At 34.4% G+C, this 19,132-nt stretch overlaps 1 protein-coding gene across 1 annotated transcript in view; it reads left to right on the top strand.

The window, feature by feature from the left end:
- The window catches only part of nAChRalpha2 (nicotinic acetylcholine receptor alpha2), a 23,837-nt gene that overhangs the window by 2,945 nt on the left and 1,760 nt on the right, over positions 1-19,132 (top strand). The window contains exons 2-6 of the mRNA XM_017627563.1: positions 5,974-6,128; positions 8,106-8,286; positions 9,215-9,374; positions 15,500-16,094; positions 16,283-16,484. Coding sequence (XP_017483052.1) covers positions 5,974-6,128; positions 8,106-8,286; positions 9,215-9,374; positions 15,500-16,094; positions 16,283-16,484 — 1,293 coding nt within the window. The remainder of the gene's footprint in view (positions 1-5,973; positions 6,129-8,105; positions 8,287-9,214; positions 9,375-15,499; positions 16,095-16,282; positions 16,485-19,132) is intronic.

Raw genomic sequence — 19,132 nt, forward strand, 5'->3', positions numbered from 1 at the left:
GCATCTTGTTTTCCAAACACAAAATTCGAAATACCTACCTAACAATATAGATACATACATACATACTCGCGAAACTAGGTGCCAAATATAGCAAAACTGAGTTTCTTGTTTTCTCTCTGAAGTATCTCTTTTTTAAAGGACTTTGAATATTAAAGGATACGAAAAATTGAAAAAATTATTTAAAAAATTTAGAGCGATCTGAAATAGCAGTATACGCATTCAATAAAGAGAAAATTTTTTAGAATTCAAAGACTTTCAATTTTTTAGTGCATATGGACGAATAAGTATTGAAAATGTCCCTTTAAATCATTTTTTTTTTATCTAATTAACTTAACAGGACAATTTCAATACCCTCTCGTCCTTGTGTACCAGCACATTTAATTTTCTTTCAATTTTACAGAGATTTGTATTTTGTTTGACACTGATATTGTTATTCTACATTGCTCTGAATTTTTTAATAATTTTTGAATTTATCATATCCTTGAAATTTCAAAGTCCTGACGTCAGAGAGAAAAAATAAAAACCTAGTTTCATTCTGTAGGTAAAATTGAGTGTCGCACGCTGTTATATGTCGCCTACTACTGGCCAGGAGAGAGTCATTTTGAAAATAACGGTTTCGAAGGTCTGGGAAATTATTTGTTTGTACGCTTAATAGCCAAAACTGCTTAGAATTGATTTTTAGGAAGCTACTGAAAACCTCGGACACAGTTGTAGTGCAATTCTTTTATTTATTATAAATTTTCGGCGAAAATGCTACAAATGTAGACCGCCGAGCACATGAAGGATAAATTTTCTTAACCCTTAATTAGGCGCATAAAGAAAATCACACAATTAGTCGCATGGGGTCCAGAGTGACCCCAATAAAAGTGTTGGAAAAACGCCTCGTCAAAAAATGTTACGTTAGTGGTCGCATGGGGTCAGCACTCAAGTAAGTNATAAAGAAAATCACACAATTAGTCGCATGGGGTCCAGAGTGACCCCAATAAAAGTGTTGGAAAAACGCCTCGTCAAAAAATGTTACGTTAGTGGTCGCATGGGGTCAGCACTCAAGTAAGTGCGACACATGTGTACGCGACGATGTTCTAGCCGCGACTAAATAAATAAAATGAAATGTGTGTTTTCCCAAAAATTTTAATATTCTCATTTTACGCCTTAAAATCAATGCAAATGTCATTTTAAGTGAATGAACTTCAGTACCCTGCAAGAACAGTGACTATCATTTGACCAATAATTTGAGCAGCAAGACTGATAGAGATTTCTGTCACTGGCTACCTACAAGTTTCTATCAAATTCTAAAGGGCTTCATCTCCTTCTAACATATACGTTCTGGCATATTGCTAGACTGCTTACTCCCTTTGAGTTCGTCCTTCAAATTTTAATCATCAGTGATGTAAATCTTCGACAATTATGAGTGATCAACCTTGATAGAAATATAAGTCAGTAATGTGCAATCAAATTTGATGTTATAAACGATCAATTATGACACATCAAGTCTGTCATGTTTTCATATCATTGTTGATTACTCACAGTTGATGTAAAAATTCGTCTAGTCTGATCTCTCTCCCACGATATAGAAATCTATCATTAATGACACATGTAATACTTGTTTTTTCTTTTATTTTCATAAAATCTTATGAACTAATTATTGATCGTCAAAAAATTAGAAGCTAAGTACATTACATCAAATTAGAAGCTAAATACATTACCCTAAGCACAGTACATTAAACATTAATAAACAAGGGAAATGTGGCCAAAAATTAAGCCAAATAAGGCGCTTCTATTATTTTTGCCACCAACGTACATATGTACATTCTTAAATCTAATATCCTAGTATTATACATTACATTGAGCTCAATTGCCTTCCTGATTTCTTTTCGAACTCAACAGGACCTTTCTTTTTAAATGCATCTAAGTGGATTGAAATAGATTATAAAAAAGTTTGTATTGTTAAAAGATATGTACATATGTATGTATACGGCAGTGGCCACATAATTAGGGATACTATTTATTTATACGTTTTGACCATTTATTTAAGAACTTGCGTCGATTTTTGAGAATTTTTGACAAAGTATGTTAAAAAGGTTTATATATAGGTATATAGTTATAAATAAATAACGAAAAAATAAATGGTCAGAACTGGTTGTGTCCCTAATATGTGTACATATTACCTTGTAGGACTGTGTCAACCAGTATAAGTTTGTTTAGTGGTTTTCTCTACCATCTGCCGTCACAGTTAAGCTACAGCAATGCCTCGTCCGAAATTGAATGTTTAATACCGCTGGCTGCGTCCTCAGATACACCTTTTATTTTTAATATATGTAATTGACCTTTGAAAGATGTATGTACAGCAATTAGAACGTGAAATATGTATTCCATAATATAATTCATTATCATGGCTTGTGCATACTCTGGATCTTTTAATTTTGTTTCTATTAAATCCACAGCGCAATAGGACTGCAGTGGTAGAGAACTGGCGATGCGATGCAATTTTTTAATATTGGATTCGTAAATCCGTTTTTCTTGCTCATGGCGGTATTAAAAACTCTTTTATTCATTTTAAATGCAATATTTTATAAAACTTATCTTTAATTTTCCACAGCACTTTAAGTTTTGAGCATCTTTTCGTTTTGCGTCTTTCTTTTTTCTGTTGATGTGCGCATTTGAACTTCTTCAGTACCAAGTACTTTATAATACGGTTTTATTTATTACGTTTATATATAAAAAGAATGTCATACCACAATGAAAACTTTTATTTTTACTTACTTTTGCTATGAGCGGGGTCGAATAATGATAAAATTAAAATTAAACTAATTAAGTTCAAAATTATATCCAAGTACTTCAGTACTCGACATTATTTGGCAGGTACAACTACTTTTGTTGAGCACAAAATGCAGCCCTAGTGAATCTTGTGGTTACTATGGCAACCAACTACCGTTAGTTCTATCAGCATTGACACTCACTTGATCTATCAAATGACAGTCATTCCCTACAGAGCCAAACTGGCATATAAAATTTTGCATATGTGTTAGTTTTCGTTGTGAATGTGTTGGAGTTTCTGTCAATCGCGTCTTGTAGGGTAGTTACTTAAATATCGCAGCGTTCGCATATCTGAAAACTACCGTTACATGGGATTATTGTCTGATTTTGCCCATTTTCAATACCGTTCGTCCTACGCTCAAACGAAGTTAAGATGTCTAAACTTTTACTCGAGTTATCATGCGCACAGACGGATGGTCGGACGGGCAGACAGTCACCGCTTAACCGATTTCTTTTTTTCATTCTGAACATTTGTCCATATTTATCCATATTTATCTTGATCCATTTTGGCTGTTACAAACAACCTCCCCCACCTTAAACCTGCCTAGGCGCATTTTTTCAGCCAAGGCTGTTTCACTTCAATTTATGTAGAAAGTAAAGGCGCAGAAGGAAATTTTGATACAGGTAAGTTAATACTTAGCAAATAACCACCCTCAATTTCAATTTTGATTAGTTGATAGTTATTAGTTATTAGATACGAGCGCTTTCATGAAAATTTTTAGTTTTGCAACGTTTTTGCGGCAGAGGCACCATAGTGCGTCGTTGGGCCATACTTCCCTAAAGACATTATCGGTTTTGTCCAACGCTTCTTCATTATGCTCTGATCAGTTTGTTGGAATTACGTTTTGTATATTTGTCAGTAGTTCTCTGTGTTCCATAAATCTTAGATTAAGCTCTTCTAAATGCTGATCCAAAAATGGGACGAAAATGGACCGCCGATAATATCATTCAGCATAATTGTCCTGATTTTTTTACGTCCTGCTCCGTACCAATAGTTTCTGCAATTTGTGTGGCCGATTTAAAAATTTCATTGAATTTCAGCTTGGTACGCATCCACTAGATTTCTTTGATAATTTGGCTTCTTTTGACTCGGTTTTTTTCGTCAAAATGAAGATGGGTTTCAGCATTGGCACTCGGCTGTACGCCATCAGATTTGCTCTTCAACTCGTCCTTTTCCTCTAGCCCCAAACAAATAAAGAGAGAAGCCAGGGGTTCGACAATTTACAAACAATTCATTGAATTGTCTGTATATTAATGAAAATAAATACGTCCAAATACGGTTTTTAGACTGAATATTTCGTTGCAATTTTGATTAGGAATAATAAGTGAGAAAATTTTCAAGCAATGTTTTTAAGGAAGTGTAAGTGTAAGTTTGGAAGTAAGTAGCTGAATTAAAAGGGGCTTGAACTAGATGAGGTTACAAAGAACTTATTCACAGCGTACGGCATAGACTGGAAGATTCGTGGGGGGATCCGAACCCACAAACCCCCTTTCCCCCCTAAATCCGTCCTTGCATTAAACAGTTTCTACATTATCTTCTTTTTAAGACTTTTAAGAGACTTTACTTTAAAAATATTCAACAAAATATTTCGACCTATCTCGAGATTCGACCGGAAACCGAATCTCAGAAAACTTTTCAAGAGCGCCCTACCTCAGAATTTGGTTGGCGAATTACCTATCTCAGATTTTTGTTGAAGAACACCCTATCTTATATTGAAAATATGTTAAGATAAGGCGTTCTTCCTCCAAATTCTAAGATAGGGTGTTTTTCAATATATAATTCGTACGTACGGCGTTCTTCAATCAAATTCTATAGTAGGACTTTCTTGAAAAGTTATCTGAGTTGGCTCGTTTTCGAACTGGCTACTGATATAGGTCGATCTTTCACTCAGCCCTCGAAATGCTGTCGGTATAATATCAAAAATAAGATATGTATCTTGAGTTAATTCACTTTTAAAAACGTAAACGATGCCTGTGTATTTATGTATGTATGTACATATGTGTATAAGCCACAATAAGTCATATTATTACCATAAAATAGATGTACATACTTAAACCGTTTCGCACACGATATCAATTTTAACATTTTTACTCTGCTGAAATCTTATCTTTCGCTCCGCAAAACACACCTACCTTAACATCTGAAATTTTCAGAGTATTTCCGACTAAGTAACTGCTTGCCTGTCCGATTGCGTGTTTATCAGTGATTCCAAAATTAAATTGAATCCGTTTTTTATGCTTCCGTTTGACGGCACTTTTAGCATTTTAGCACACGTGTATGTGCACACACAATAGCTATCACACAGACACAAAGGTGCGATGAAAACTGTTTTGAGCCTTCAAGTCAATCATTTTAACGCCACTATCAGCAAAAATAATTTCACCGTCGGACCCTTTTATTGGCAACAAAGGACACAAAAGTGGCAATTGAACAGCAATTTGAAGGCATCAAATAGACGCAAACTCACGTATTTACATGCATACATACAAACATACAAGCATACATATAAAAGAACTAACTAGCTAACAAGCAAATCTATGTACATATATATATTGGCAATGCATAAAAGCAATTACTATGCAAAAGTGAATGAAAAATAGTGCGAAAAAACATACAACCACACTTCTTCTCACTTGCGCAGATGCATAGTACATACATACATACATATACATTATTTAATAGTCAAGAAATTAGACTTTTCATTTGCACAGCAATGAATGGAAAAGGACATGACGGCGAAATTAAGAGCATTTCCACTTTGAAACAAAAGGTCAGCAATTATAGGAAAAAGAAAATCAAATAAAAAATACGAAATGAAAAACGAAAAACGAAAACGTGACAAATGAAATAAATAGTGAATTTAAATGAGCAGAGCGAGCAAATCGAAGCATACAATCAGGCGCTTGCAGGCAGTGTGGAGTTCAGCCGGCGAGACGATAGCATTGCCGGCGAATTTCTTTCAATTTTCGCAGTTTCTCAAAGTGTTTTTTTTTTTTTTTCAATCAACTAAATTCTTTCATTATTCCATTTCTTGTGCATCTTTTTATTGCTGAGGCGTTGAGTAATTTAGTGCGATCCTAATGTCGATGTCGTTTGACTTGCAATGTAAAATTTTGCGCGCGTTAATTGCTTTTTTTCTTCCACATTTCTTACAGAATTTAAAAGATCAAATTTTAACAACTAACGTTTGGCTCGAACACGAATGGCAGGATCACAAATTTAAGTGGGATCCTTCGGAGTATGGCGGTGTAACGGAATTGTATGTGCCATCGGAGCATATTTGGCTGCCGGACATAGTGCTCTATAATAAGTGAGTATTTTTTAGAAACGAACATATCATAGATACGTATGTATGTATATACATTAGGGTGGTCCTTAAAAAATCAAATTAACAATCTTTTCAGTCTCACCCCCTCAATCGGTAATACCACGGTCAAAGGTTTGACATATAAATTTTGATCCCGATTGGAGTCAATTAAGGCGTGTCGTATAGGCGTCAAAGTTCAAATCACCCTATGAAGACTCAGAAAATTAAAAATACATTGAATCGATATTTTTATAATATTTTTTTTGTTTTAGTATTAAAGTAAAAAAACGTAAACGTAAACGTAAATTTAAAGCATCAAGCATCAAATGTGGTTAAGTATGCTCTAAAGTACAGGAACTGAAATATAAAGAAGAATTATGCAAGCGAGAGAACTAATGAGAAAAAACGAGTCTTTATTATCTTCTATGCTAGTCAAACAGCTCTTAAAACTTTACACTCTCGCAGATACAATGCAAGGTCCCTTACTGCATGGCGTATATCTCTGAAAGATATAACCCAGCATTATATGTATGTATTTAAAGGAATGGCGTGTCGTCCATTTCCGCTTTAGTCTATGTAGTGCATATTTTTAGGCGTAATATATTTAACTACTTCCGGGGAGGCGACATCTACTTCTTGTGTCTAATTATATGTTCTTTGATATGATATCTACCGACAAGGTGTATGTCTAAACTTTTTATAAGAAGTTTGTTTATAGCAAAGGTGTCTGGACAAACAACAATGTAAGTTGATAAAACGTTGTAATATTAAAAAAGGCGCTTTTAATATAACGAAATACCCACGAAAGCTATATGTGTTCACACTGAACAATGTGGAGCGGAGCTTATCGCATGGAATCAGCTGAAATGATGCCACAAATCTTACCTTCAACGATAAGCGGCTGAGATACTTATTTGACTTTGCTGGAGAGTTTGTTTGTTTGTTACGCTTTCACGCTTTAACTACACAACCGATCATAATGAAATTTAGCACACTGACGTCATTTACTCCAACTTAAGATGTCTTTCTCTCGATTGGACTAAAGGGGGGGCGTGGTACCTCCCATACAAACGAAATGTTTCATGCAGCATATCTCTGGAAATTTTGTGTTAGAGCACTGGAACTCAGTATTTGAATTACAACGCTTAAAATGCTTGCAGTTTGAAAATATTTTCAAAAGGGTTGCCACATGTTTGAAAAGTCTAGTCGAATTTTATTATTTATTGTTAAGAATATATTGTTAAGAACCTTTAGCTTGAACATTTAGAATATTATTGAGGTGGTTGGAAAAAGTTGCCACCTGTTTTATAATTAAATTCAATTTAAAATATTTAGTAATTTAAATTATTTATTAAAATAAGGGCATCAATCGAAATAGTTTTTAAAAGGCAGGGTTGCCATCTGTTTGAAAAATAAAATTAAACCTTAATTCAGGGAATTGTGTAATTTGAATACATATGTATGTATTTATGCATCAAAGAGGTTGAAGAAGGTCGCCACCTGTTTAGAAAATTGAATTCGAATTATGTATTTAAAAATTTGATGCATTTTTACAATATGGTTATCCGCAGGTAAAGGCTTTATTTCAAAACTGCATGTAGAAGGGTTGCCGGCTATTTTAAAAATCAAATTAGGCTTGAATTAAGGGAATAAGGTATTTAAAAATGTATCGTAAGAAACAGGTTTTTGAAATATTTTGAGGAGCTCTCAGTTTAAACTAGCCAGCACGAGCGTTTTGAACACAACCGTACACTGAAAAACTGGTCCTTGGAAAATATTTCTACTAGTATTGTTTACAGCGCTTTCCAATACGAACCATACGATTTTATGTTGCATACTTTTCGGAAGAAATTTTTAAATCCACTTACGAAATACTTTTTTTTATTTAAGAAAGCTAAGTTTAAGTTGCATTTGCCTATATTGAACCAACGAAGCCTAACCACACTTCAAAAATAATGTAACTTTTTTTTTATTTTTCAGCGCCGACGGTGAATACGTTGTCACCACCATGACAAAAGCCATCCTCCATTACACGGGCAAGGTGGTTTGGACTCCGCCGGCCATTTTCAAATCATCCTGTGAAATTGATGTGCGCTATTTTCCGTTCGATCAGCAGACATGTTTCATGAAATTCGGTTCGTGGACTTACGATGGTGATCAGGTACATATTGTATTAATAGAGCGTAAAGAGAGATTAAGTAAAAAACAGATACATATGCATCAGTAACTCTTCAAGTTAAGCTGAGCATTTTAGTGAGTTTTATTTATTGATCAAAAAAATCGATATTTTTTTACACCTTTTTTTTTGTTTGGACAACAACCTTTCTTAATTTTTTATTTTTTGCTTGAAAATTTTGATTGTTATTTTTTTTTTGGAAAATAGTCGTTATTTCTTGATGTTTGATTTTTTTGTCAGTAAATAAATAGTAATTTTTTTTTTAACTTTTTAGTTTTGCCTGAAAATTATCGTTTTTTTTTGAGTTTTGTGTTTTGTTAAGTAAATAAAAGTATTATTTTTTTTTAAGTCATATTTTTTGCTTAGAAAGCAAAAGTAGCTTCTGCTACGTAGACGGCTACAAAGACGAACACGAGCATAAACATGCATACGAAGAGGAACGTGAAAACACATACGAAGGCGAACACGGAGACGAAGGTGAGACGCAAACGAATATGAACGCGAAGACTGTCTACGAATATGGCGACGAAGTGGTGAGGCGTATGATACGAAAAGGATTACGCAGAGGAATAAGAAGACTAAGACCAAAAGGAATACCGAGACGAATGCATAGATGGAAGCGATTACGAAACTGAGGACCATTCAGAAGCTGAAGACGGAGATATACATATATGATCACGAACGAAGACAAACATTAGACGAAGAAGACGCATGAGAAAACGAATACCGACACGAAGGCGAATACGAAGTTGAATACGAAGGAAAACACGAAAAATACGACTGCCACTACAATGACGCTTACGATTACCATTACAATAAGCATTACCTTTACCATTGCGATTTCCACTATATACGTAACTAATTATTATTCCCTTCTTGTACCTTTCGTCTTTTTTCGTACATTTTATCACAGATTGATTTAAAGCACATCAATCAAAGGAACGACAAAGATAACAAGGTCGAAATCGGCATAGATCTGCGTGAATATTATCCTAGTGTGGAGTGGGATATACTGGGTGTGCCTGCAGAGCGGCATGAGAAATACTATCCCTGTTGTGCTGAACCATATCCAGGTATTGAAAAAATAAAATAAAATGTTGGAAAATACAACAACAAAAAATTTATATTTTTTTGTTTATCTCATTCAAATTTTTTTTTATAATTTATTTCAAATATTCTTGATCAGTAAACATTCTACTTATATAAACGTTTATTGTATGTACATACTTATGAGTATAATCCTAAAAATATTTCATTTTTCGGCATTTAACTTAATTTAATATGCTTTATGTGGCTTAGTAGAATTCTCCATAGTGTGATGTATGTATGTATGTATGTTTGTACGTAGGTGCCTCTCCCAAACCTCAATAAAGCCGCCACACCAACAACGCGCCATGAATTGAAATCGAGAAGAAGTCGATTGGGGATTTGCATTTGTGCCGNTTTACTGTTATGTTGTATGTGAGTTGATAAATATATAGTCCTAAAGGAATTTCGAAGAGGATTTTCCAGTTTTGAAAATCAGTAAATGAAACACAAACAAAAAATACCAAAGAAAGCAAAGGAAATCATTTCAAAAAATTTCAATTCGACTATTTGCATGTATGAATGCGCATTTTATCTATTCTGCATAGCTAGTAGAGCATATTGGGTATTTTTGTATGCAATACATTGCAATATTGCTGACAAATACTCCCATTGCGCCAGGCAGCTGTGGTGAGGCAGTAAGTAGCAACATAGTCTGGGCGTAAGACTTCATTATTTTGCAAGCAAAGTGTAATCAAACTGTCAACATGGCCAAAACGGACGCAAACGCTCTAGCACGCAAAAACAAAGGCGCAAATTTGTATACCCATACATGTATGAGCATTAGGGTGGTCCTAAAAAATGAATGTGGAAAAAGTAAATTCAGAATTTTAATGCTCTCACCCTTTAGGATTCTTCTATACCCCAAAAATAATACCCCTGTTTCTTTATTTTGAAATCAGATACATTAATATTAGTAAAAAAAATATATATTTTTTCAACTCAAGCTTTCTAAATATGAACGAAATCGGACCATAAATACCGGTTTTCAAATATCTCGACTGCTGCGTTACCTATCGAAGTAATTTATATTTCGTATTGGATTGTCATCGGGCTCTTAGCCAATTGTGAAATTTCAAGTCTCTGTGTCATCGGGAAGTTGGTAAAAAAAATTGATTTCATGATTTGCCCCTAACAAACATACATATCGTCGTTTAAAGTACAAAACCTTGTCCTGAAATATACTAGCTAGAAATTACTTTATAAAAAAGAGAACCATTTTAAAATATGAGTGTTTTTACTCTCTAGAAGATAATTTACATAATTCACATACGCGGTTTTGAATTATCTTGATACGTCGTTTTGCATTTTGTTGATACGCGGTTTTGTACTTTAACGACGATATATACATACATACAGAGCTAGTTAAATAAAAGCTTGTCAAAATATTTAGAGTTCACTCAAAGTGCTGCTCAAAATTTTCCATGTATTTTATATGGGAAAAACAAGTTTTTGTAGAAATGGTATAGAACTCTTGAAAATCAATATTTTTCGATCGAATAATACCTAATAATTTATTTAACCATTTTTCATAGTAGCTACATTTTATAGCCCTGCCAAAAATCACAGAAAATGCAAGGGGGAGTCAATAAAAAATCTATATGGTTTAAAAATCATTAAATAAATAATTGGGTATTACTATGACAAGTCTCTTGAAGAGAACCAGAGTTTTCCGATCGAAAAAAAAAAATAAAAAATTTATGTATTTTTTCGTGTTAAAACAATCCTAGGGTCTAGAGCATTAAAATTTCGACATCAGTTTTTTTTTACCACCCTAATTTTCATATACAGAGACTCAAACAAATAACCACGTGTTGATTTTTTTAAATATTCGTAATGTTTTTCGAATTTTTGTTTGGTTATTTTTCTATAAAAATACCGTCCAAGTCAACGAGAACCTTATAAACACAGTTTCTAACTTTATACAAAATTTAGGAAAATTCAACAAATTTTCGTTAAAATTTCAATTTTTAACTTTGAATCTTTAGAACATTTTTGGGTATATTTTTAGTTTTATAGCCCATACAATTTTAGTTTAATGAAGTAGAAGGTTTAAAAAAGCTACAAATCCCGTTGGTTTTTGAGATTTTTTTTTTGTAACGGATTTTGCCACTCTTTTCCATATAAACATGAATTACGAAATAAAACGCGGGAGATCGTTAGCAACAAAATTTCAAAAAAACAACGCCAGTTTCGGTGAATTGTCCTTGTTGTACTATAAAAAAAAAACGGAAAATGTTGTCTCCAAAAAAAAATATTCTCAAAAATCAACGCGATTTTTTAGTCGGTTGAAACTTGCCTTTCATTAGACTAACATTTTTTTTGGCTATAAAACTTCATACCCGAAAATTCTCTAAAGATTCAGATTAAAAAATTTAAAATCTCTTGTGTTCCTTAATTTTCTAGGTTGCGCTGCATCCCTTTTTCTATAGTTCCAAACCAGTTCGATAGACGAAAAAAGTAACAGTCATTTTGGTTTTCCCATGGAAGCGCTTTTAAATTATTTTCGAAGAAATGCGTTTTTAATTTGAAATCAAATTTTTTTGAATGAATATAATTCAAGCTGAGCATTTCGATATTTCCGAACTAGTTCTAAATTCGTTACCTTGGATATAGATTTCCATGAAAAATTGTTGATTTTTTGGAATTCATCACATTTTCTGTGACTATTTTGGACTTAGAAAGTGGACTTAGCAGTCTACTTTTCACTCTTATCTGGCGATATGTAGTTATTGGAGATAGTAGTACGGAACTAGAAATTTGGTTTGGAGTTTCCGTACAGGGTATGTATTGAACATCTACATAAACACTCACACTCAAACTCACTAAGTACGAGCACTTGCAATGCCTCAAAAGTCACACACATCATAAATCACAAAAGTAAGAATTACAAAAAATACCAACAAAAAAACATAGAAAACAACAAAAATTACATAAATTACAAAGGCAGCAATCACCGTCGGCAGAGCAACAGCCAAAATTTATGAGTCTCTCGTTGATTATTTCATTTCATTTCAAAATTCAATTCAGCCAAAGCTAAACCGATTAACGCTGGCGCACGCTCTCTTGTGTNAATATAGATTTCCATGAAAAATTGTTGATTTTTTGGAATTCATCACATTTTCTGTGACTATTTTGGACTTAGAAAGTGGACTTAGCAGACTACTTTTCACTCTTATCTGGCGATATGTAGTTATTGGAGATAGTAGTACGGAACTAGAAATTTGGTTTGGAGTTTCCGTGCAGGGTATGTATTGAACATCTACATAAATACTTACACTCAAACTCACTAAAGTACGAGCGCTTGCAATGTATAAGCCTCAAAAGTCACACACATCATAAATCACAAAAGTAAGAATTACAAAAAATACCAACAAAAAAACATAGAAAACAACAAAAATTACATAAATTACAAAGGCAGCAATCACCGTCGGCAGAGCAACAGCCAAAATTTATGAGTCTCTCGTTGATTATTTCATTTCATTTCAAAATTCAATTCAGCCAAAGCTAAACCGATTAACGCTGGCGCACGCTCTCTTGTGTTTTGTGGTGTTTGTGTGTGAGTGTGTATCCTTTTCTAATAAATTCAAGTAGACTACTCATCTTTGCCATAACGCGCTCGTATCGACCTTTCTGCTTGCATACCTTAATTTTCCAGTGGAAAGGTGTAAATTGTTTATGAGTCTCTAGTTGATTATTTCATCTCATAGATTTTATAATCGACAAAAGGTATCTTGTAGTTTTTCATATTTTACACTCAGCGAAACAATGGATTTTACTTAGTTTATAATGTTGTGGAAAACGATGTATGTACATATGTATGTACAGCGGTGAAAGAAATAATCCCAAAATCCAAATTATCAAAAATTTTGAAATTTTTGGGAGATTTTGTTAAATTTTCTTGAATTTTTATAATTTTTGTACAAAGTTTGAAATATGAATTTATATGGTGCGTGTTATATAATGCGCAAGACCTTTATAAATAAATANGGCCAAAGCTAAACCGATTAACGCTGGCGCACGCTTTCTTGTGTTTTGTGGTGTTTGTGTGTGAGTGTGTATCCTTTTCTAATAAATTCAAGCAGACTACTCATCTTTGCCATAACGCGCTCGTATCGACCTTTCTGCTTGCATACCTTAATTTTCCAGTCGAAAGGTATAAATTGTTTATGAGTCTCTAGTTGATTATTTCATCTCATGGATTTTATAATCGACAAAAGGGATCTTGTAATTTTTCATATTTTACACTCAGCGAAACAATGGATTTTACTTAGTTTATAATGTTGTGGAAGACGATGTATGTACAGCGGTGAAAGAAATAATCCCAAAATCTAAATTATCAAAAGTTTTGAAATTTTTGGGAGATTTTGTTAAATTTTCTTGAATTTTTATAATTTTTGTACAAAGTTTGAAATATGAATTTATATGGTGCGTGTTATATAATGCGCAAGACCTTTATAAATAAATATTAAACATTGAATAAACAAAAGTAGTATAGCCAAAACTGGTCAAAATAAGAAGTTTCTATTATTTCTTCCACCACTGTATGTTAGACTTTGTTACCGATGACGGAAGTGCCAGAATGCCGTTGGGCTATCCATAGTAATTTTTTTTAACTGAAAAAAAATTTAAAACATAATTTTTTATGGTATATTACACAGGGCAACGCTGATTACGAATCTGTAAGTATAAAGTTTTCATTAGCTTTTGAGAAAAACGTGGTCAAAGTGTTTTGCAATATTTGAGAAGCTCTAGCAAAAAAACAAAAGCTGATACAATCTTCCACTTATCCATCCCTGAAAATACCATCCCTGCACCTTGTCGCGATGCTCACTTATTTATAAGCCATACATTTTATATATATGCCACACGATTTTTTTTTTCAATTTTTATTGGCCTGTGTTATTGATTTATTCGAAATAGTAATGAGTGCCATTATTTATGGAACACGACTTCATTCATGTAGCTGCCTGGGCAGGCTTCGCAGTAGCGCATCCTGTTAACCCAGTTTTCCAAGACCTTGGTGAGGGATTCCGACTCTATAGATATCGGTCCTTCGCAAAAATAAAAACTAACGGAAACAATTAGCTATTATTATTATTAGCAATTATGGTTATCCAGGCCCATTGCACCGCGACCGGGTTTGATCAACTGTGCCCCCTATTTCAACTTTAGTTGTTTAGTATACAGAATATATTTATTAACCCCTGCTACGAAATCTGCTTTGAGTTGATATCGCTGATCATATAGTTGTTTAACCCTGGAAGTGCTTCGCTCTTCTGACGCCGTCTGCGGGATTGTTAGTCGCACCGACTAACATTAACTTTGGANTGATTGAGAACGCTATGAACCTTAAGGGCTAGCCAGCCTACCTCACATAACCTAACCTCTTCTGCAGCGGTACGAAGTGACGAGTCTATACAGAATTGAGAGTAGAGCGGGAAATTTCTCAGATATTCGTTGTGAGCAAAGCTTTTCATCGTCGAACTTTTGTCGCACTGCCTTAAATACGCTGGTTTTTTTATTGCATAGAGGCTTATCCAGTCCTTAGCTGCAACAATTTAGTCAAAGTTGCCTCCTCTTATCATCCGCCCATCAAATCCGGTTTTGTTCTTTTTTTGAGCGGTATACACTAAGGTGACTTTATGCTGGTGACTTGTAGTCATTATCCTAGTGACTGCGAAGTAAATTAGCCTTTCTCTGTTGTCGAACGCAATGTTATGAAGACAAAATTTTCCGACTGTTGAAGACAATAAGCCTTCCACCACTTGTCCACCCTGGTTTTGAAGTTGCCAGGCACGATTTTATAATGTGGGCTGGGCTAACTTCGGATTTCCCAGTTGTTTAACGAATGACATTAAGGTTTGAAAATTACATACAATTCATACAGCAATTTTTCTTCTTTTTTTTTTTGTTAAATCATCCCATCTAATAGTTTTCGATAGTTATTTTTTCATCGCAAATGTGAGACCTTAAGGGTGCTTCCGTATTAATTTGGTTAAGTTTCGATCACTGAATCATGAAGAAATTAACGGTACTCTTAAATTTTTATACATATAAGTATTTCAGTAGGTTGTGTTTTTTGCTTCTTTTATTATTTTTGTATTTTCAGACATCTTCTTTAACATAACGCTACGTCGCAAAACTCTCTTCTATACCGTTAATCTCATTATACCGTGTGTGGGTATTTCATATCTTTCGGTGCTGGTATTCTATCTGCCCGCCGATTCTGGTGAGAAAATCGCTCTGTGCATCAGCATTCTGCTCTCACAGACTATGTTCTTCCTGCTGATCTCCGAAATCATACCGTCAACATCGCTGGCTCTACCACTACTCGGGAAATATCTACTTTTTACTATGCTGCTGGTGGGGTTGAGCGTTGTCATCACCATCATTATACTCAACATACACTACCGCAAACCGAGCACACACAAAATGGCGCCATGGGTGCGTGCCTTCTTCATCAAGCGCCTGCCGAAGTTGTTGTTGATGCGCGTACCCAAGGATCTGCTGCGCGATTTAGCCGCAAGTAAAATCAACTATGGCACCAAGTTCAGCAAAACCAAGTTCGGCAAGGCGCTCATGGATGAGATGCAAATGAATTCGGGCAGTTCCAGTCCGGACTCGCTGCGCCGCATGCAGGGACGCATGGGCGGATTTGGCGGTGGTGGCTGTAATGGACTGCATGCAACCAGCGCCACGAATCGGTAATTAAATTTTATTGAACTGGAGGGGGAGATAGAGTGGTTGTGAATGTAAATGTGAATGTGGTTGAATGCAGTTGTATTTACATACACACATACATAAATACATGTGTATTTACTTGGGTCGGATTTACTTAAAACATTTTACTTCATTTCTGTTGTGTCTTCTTTCTTTCATTGTTTTCGTACAGCTTTAGCGGTCTGGTGGGTGCTTTGGGTGGCGGCTTAAGCACGCTTAGCGGTTATAATGGCTTGCCTTCGGTGCTTTCCGGTCTGGACGATTCACTGAGTGATGTGGCGCAACGCAAGAAGTATCCCTTTGAGCTGGAAAAGGCTATTCACAATGTCATGTTCATACAGCATCACATGCAGCGACAAGATGAATTCAATGCGGTGAGTGCATGCATACATACATACTTATGTATGTATGTAGATAATTTTTTACTTTGATATGAATCATTTCTTTGATGCGTATTTTATTATAATTTTTTTTTTTAATTCCTTATTCGAATCAGAGGTATATACATAAGTGATTATTGTTTATTTGTAAAGCTTTAATTGAAATATGTATTCTGTTGGGGTTACCAAGAGCGCATTAAACTGCTCATATTTTCTCTTAAATAAGCTATTTTGANTGTACATACTTATGTATGTATGTAGATAATTTTTTACTTTGATATGAATCATTTCTTTGATGCGTATTTTATTGTAATTATTATTTTTTAATTCCTTATTCGAATCAGAGGTATATAAGTGATTATTGTTTATTTGTAAAGCTTTAATTGAAATATGTATTCTGTTGGGGTTACCAAGAGCGCATTAAACTGCTCATATTTTCTCTTAAATAAGCTATTTTGATATGTACACAGACAAATGTATTTCCAATGCTGTCTCGGAGACAGCTGAAGTGAAATTAAATCGCTTAGGTTATTAACCCTCTGCAAGAACAGTCTAGACAAGTGGTCAAATATTAGTTATGGGGATGGTAGGATACTAACGGGGCTTCACTTCGAAACCCTGCTCCCACAGCAGCATTTATGACTCTCCTACTCTCAAGGGAAGAGCGGAAACAAGATGCTGTAAGGACTGGCGGGTGAATCCATAAATACCCAGACGTCTGGAAGCTCGAAAGAGTATACTCCGAACACCTGGGAATCTCCCATAGCTTTCGTCTTCCCGACCACTGTAGCGTTTTTCAGGCGGAACTGGTGGCAATCGACAGGGCCACAAAACTGGTAAGGCGGACACGGACATAGTTAGGCGCATCAAAAATACTATTATTTCACTGTTGTTCGGCATCCAGGGGTGGATAACGCAATAGAGGGCGCTATAGAAGGACCAAGGGCAGAAGGAGCTGTCTACTTTCGGTATGCATAACGGGCGCAACTTCGCAAACTGAAAAAGCTGGACAATATTTCAAAAATTAAAGTTGTCCGACTGTTGCAAAAATGTTATTTTTAAAATGTAATTTGTCAAGAGGAAGGTCCATTGCATTGTGGATGAAAAGTATTAAGCACCTTTTTTTTGTATCTTTTTTACAAGAGCAGTTTGAACTCGCTGTTCTCACTAAAGTTCTAAAATTGTGCTTCGGAAATTTGATTTTAAAATAGTTTTTAAAGCACTTAATTATTTTTTGCGACGTAGAGAGCGTCTCTGACAGTATCTTAAATAATCTAAGTCATTACATTTAAATTTTTGACACAAGTAAATATATGTATCGAAAAATTAATTGCAAAAGCGGTCTCAAAATAAATATAAAAATATTTTTTTGATTTATTTTGGAACGAATTTCCGTCATCCCTTGTCACGTTTGGCTTGCAGACAAACCGGTTTCGGCGCTGTATCATCTTCAGTGTCATTGTCTGCAAACCAAGCTTGACACGGGATGACGGAAATTCGTTCCAAAATAAATCATCTTACCACCCTGTCGGAAAAATCTACCATCAACAATATTTTTTTATTTGATTGTTGGAAAAGTTGTAATCGCGGGCAATCGGGCTGTTCTGCACTTTGAAGATAGTAGCAACAACCACGTACTTCAAGAATTCAAAAAGAAAGTTACCAGATTCGTCCAAGTTCTGTTGTATTTCACGATTGAATAGCGCGATAAAATAATAACAGTGATCATTGTGTTGTGTGGAAAGCGTACACAGGGCAACACTGATTTTGGTGCGGCAAATGTTAAAGCTTTTTTTTTATAAACTTTTTTATACTGATTACAAATCCGTAAGTATAAAGTTTCCATCAGGTCCAGATTTTGAGAGAGGCGAGATCAGAGTGTCAAAAAATCGCGTTTTTTTGCAATATTTGAGAAGCTCTAGCAAATAAAGGAAACGTGATAAAACCTTTCACTTAGCCTTTAATGAAAGCTAGCACCTTAACCTGATGGTCGTTTATAGTAATTTGAATAGTAGTTTGAATAGATTTTCATAGACGGATTGTTATATGTGACACTTCCTCGAGTAAAGAATCCACAATTGTAATTTTTAGCGACTTCAAACTTGGACTTTCTTTTACTGAAATTGAATAGGCCATAAAACCGCATACTCGAAATCTTTCTAGGAAATCTAATTAAAAATATCAAAATTTTTTTGAAAATTCTTTTAAGTTTAATTAATTTTTCTGAACATTTTGCAAGCTTTGAAACTTCTATTTATGTGGTATTGAATAACAAGTTGTAAACAGGTGGCAACCCTCCTCGAAAATATTTTCGGCAGTAAACTTTCCTAAACCTCTTCAATTTTATACTCATATAGCAATATTCATTTTATCTTTCAAATTAAACAAAAGTTTACAAACAGGAGGCAATCCTCAAGAAAAATATTTTCGGTTTAATTTTTTATCAATCAACTATAATTGCAATTTTCAAACAGGTGTCAACACTCTAATTTTTTTCTTCCCATACTCTAAGTTAAACCTCCTTTTGAATTTTACTGCTATTATTTTTACAGCAACTGTATCTCCCTTACTTTGTTTTTATGGTTTTGTCAAATATATGTTATATATGTATACATATGTATGTACATATTTTTGTATAAATT

Source organism: Rhagoletis zephyria, unplaced genomic scaffold (genome assembly GCF_001687245.7).
Source record: "Rhagoletis zephyria isolate East Lansing unplaced genomic scaffold, Rhagoletis_zephyria_1.1 Rzeph_scaffold_05318, whole genome shotgun sequence".
Taxonomy (NCBI): Eukaryota; Metazoa; Arthropoda; class Insecta; order Diptera; family Tephritidae; genus Rhagoletis; species Rhagoletis zephyria.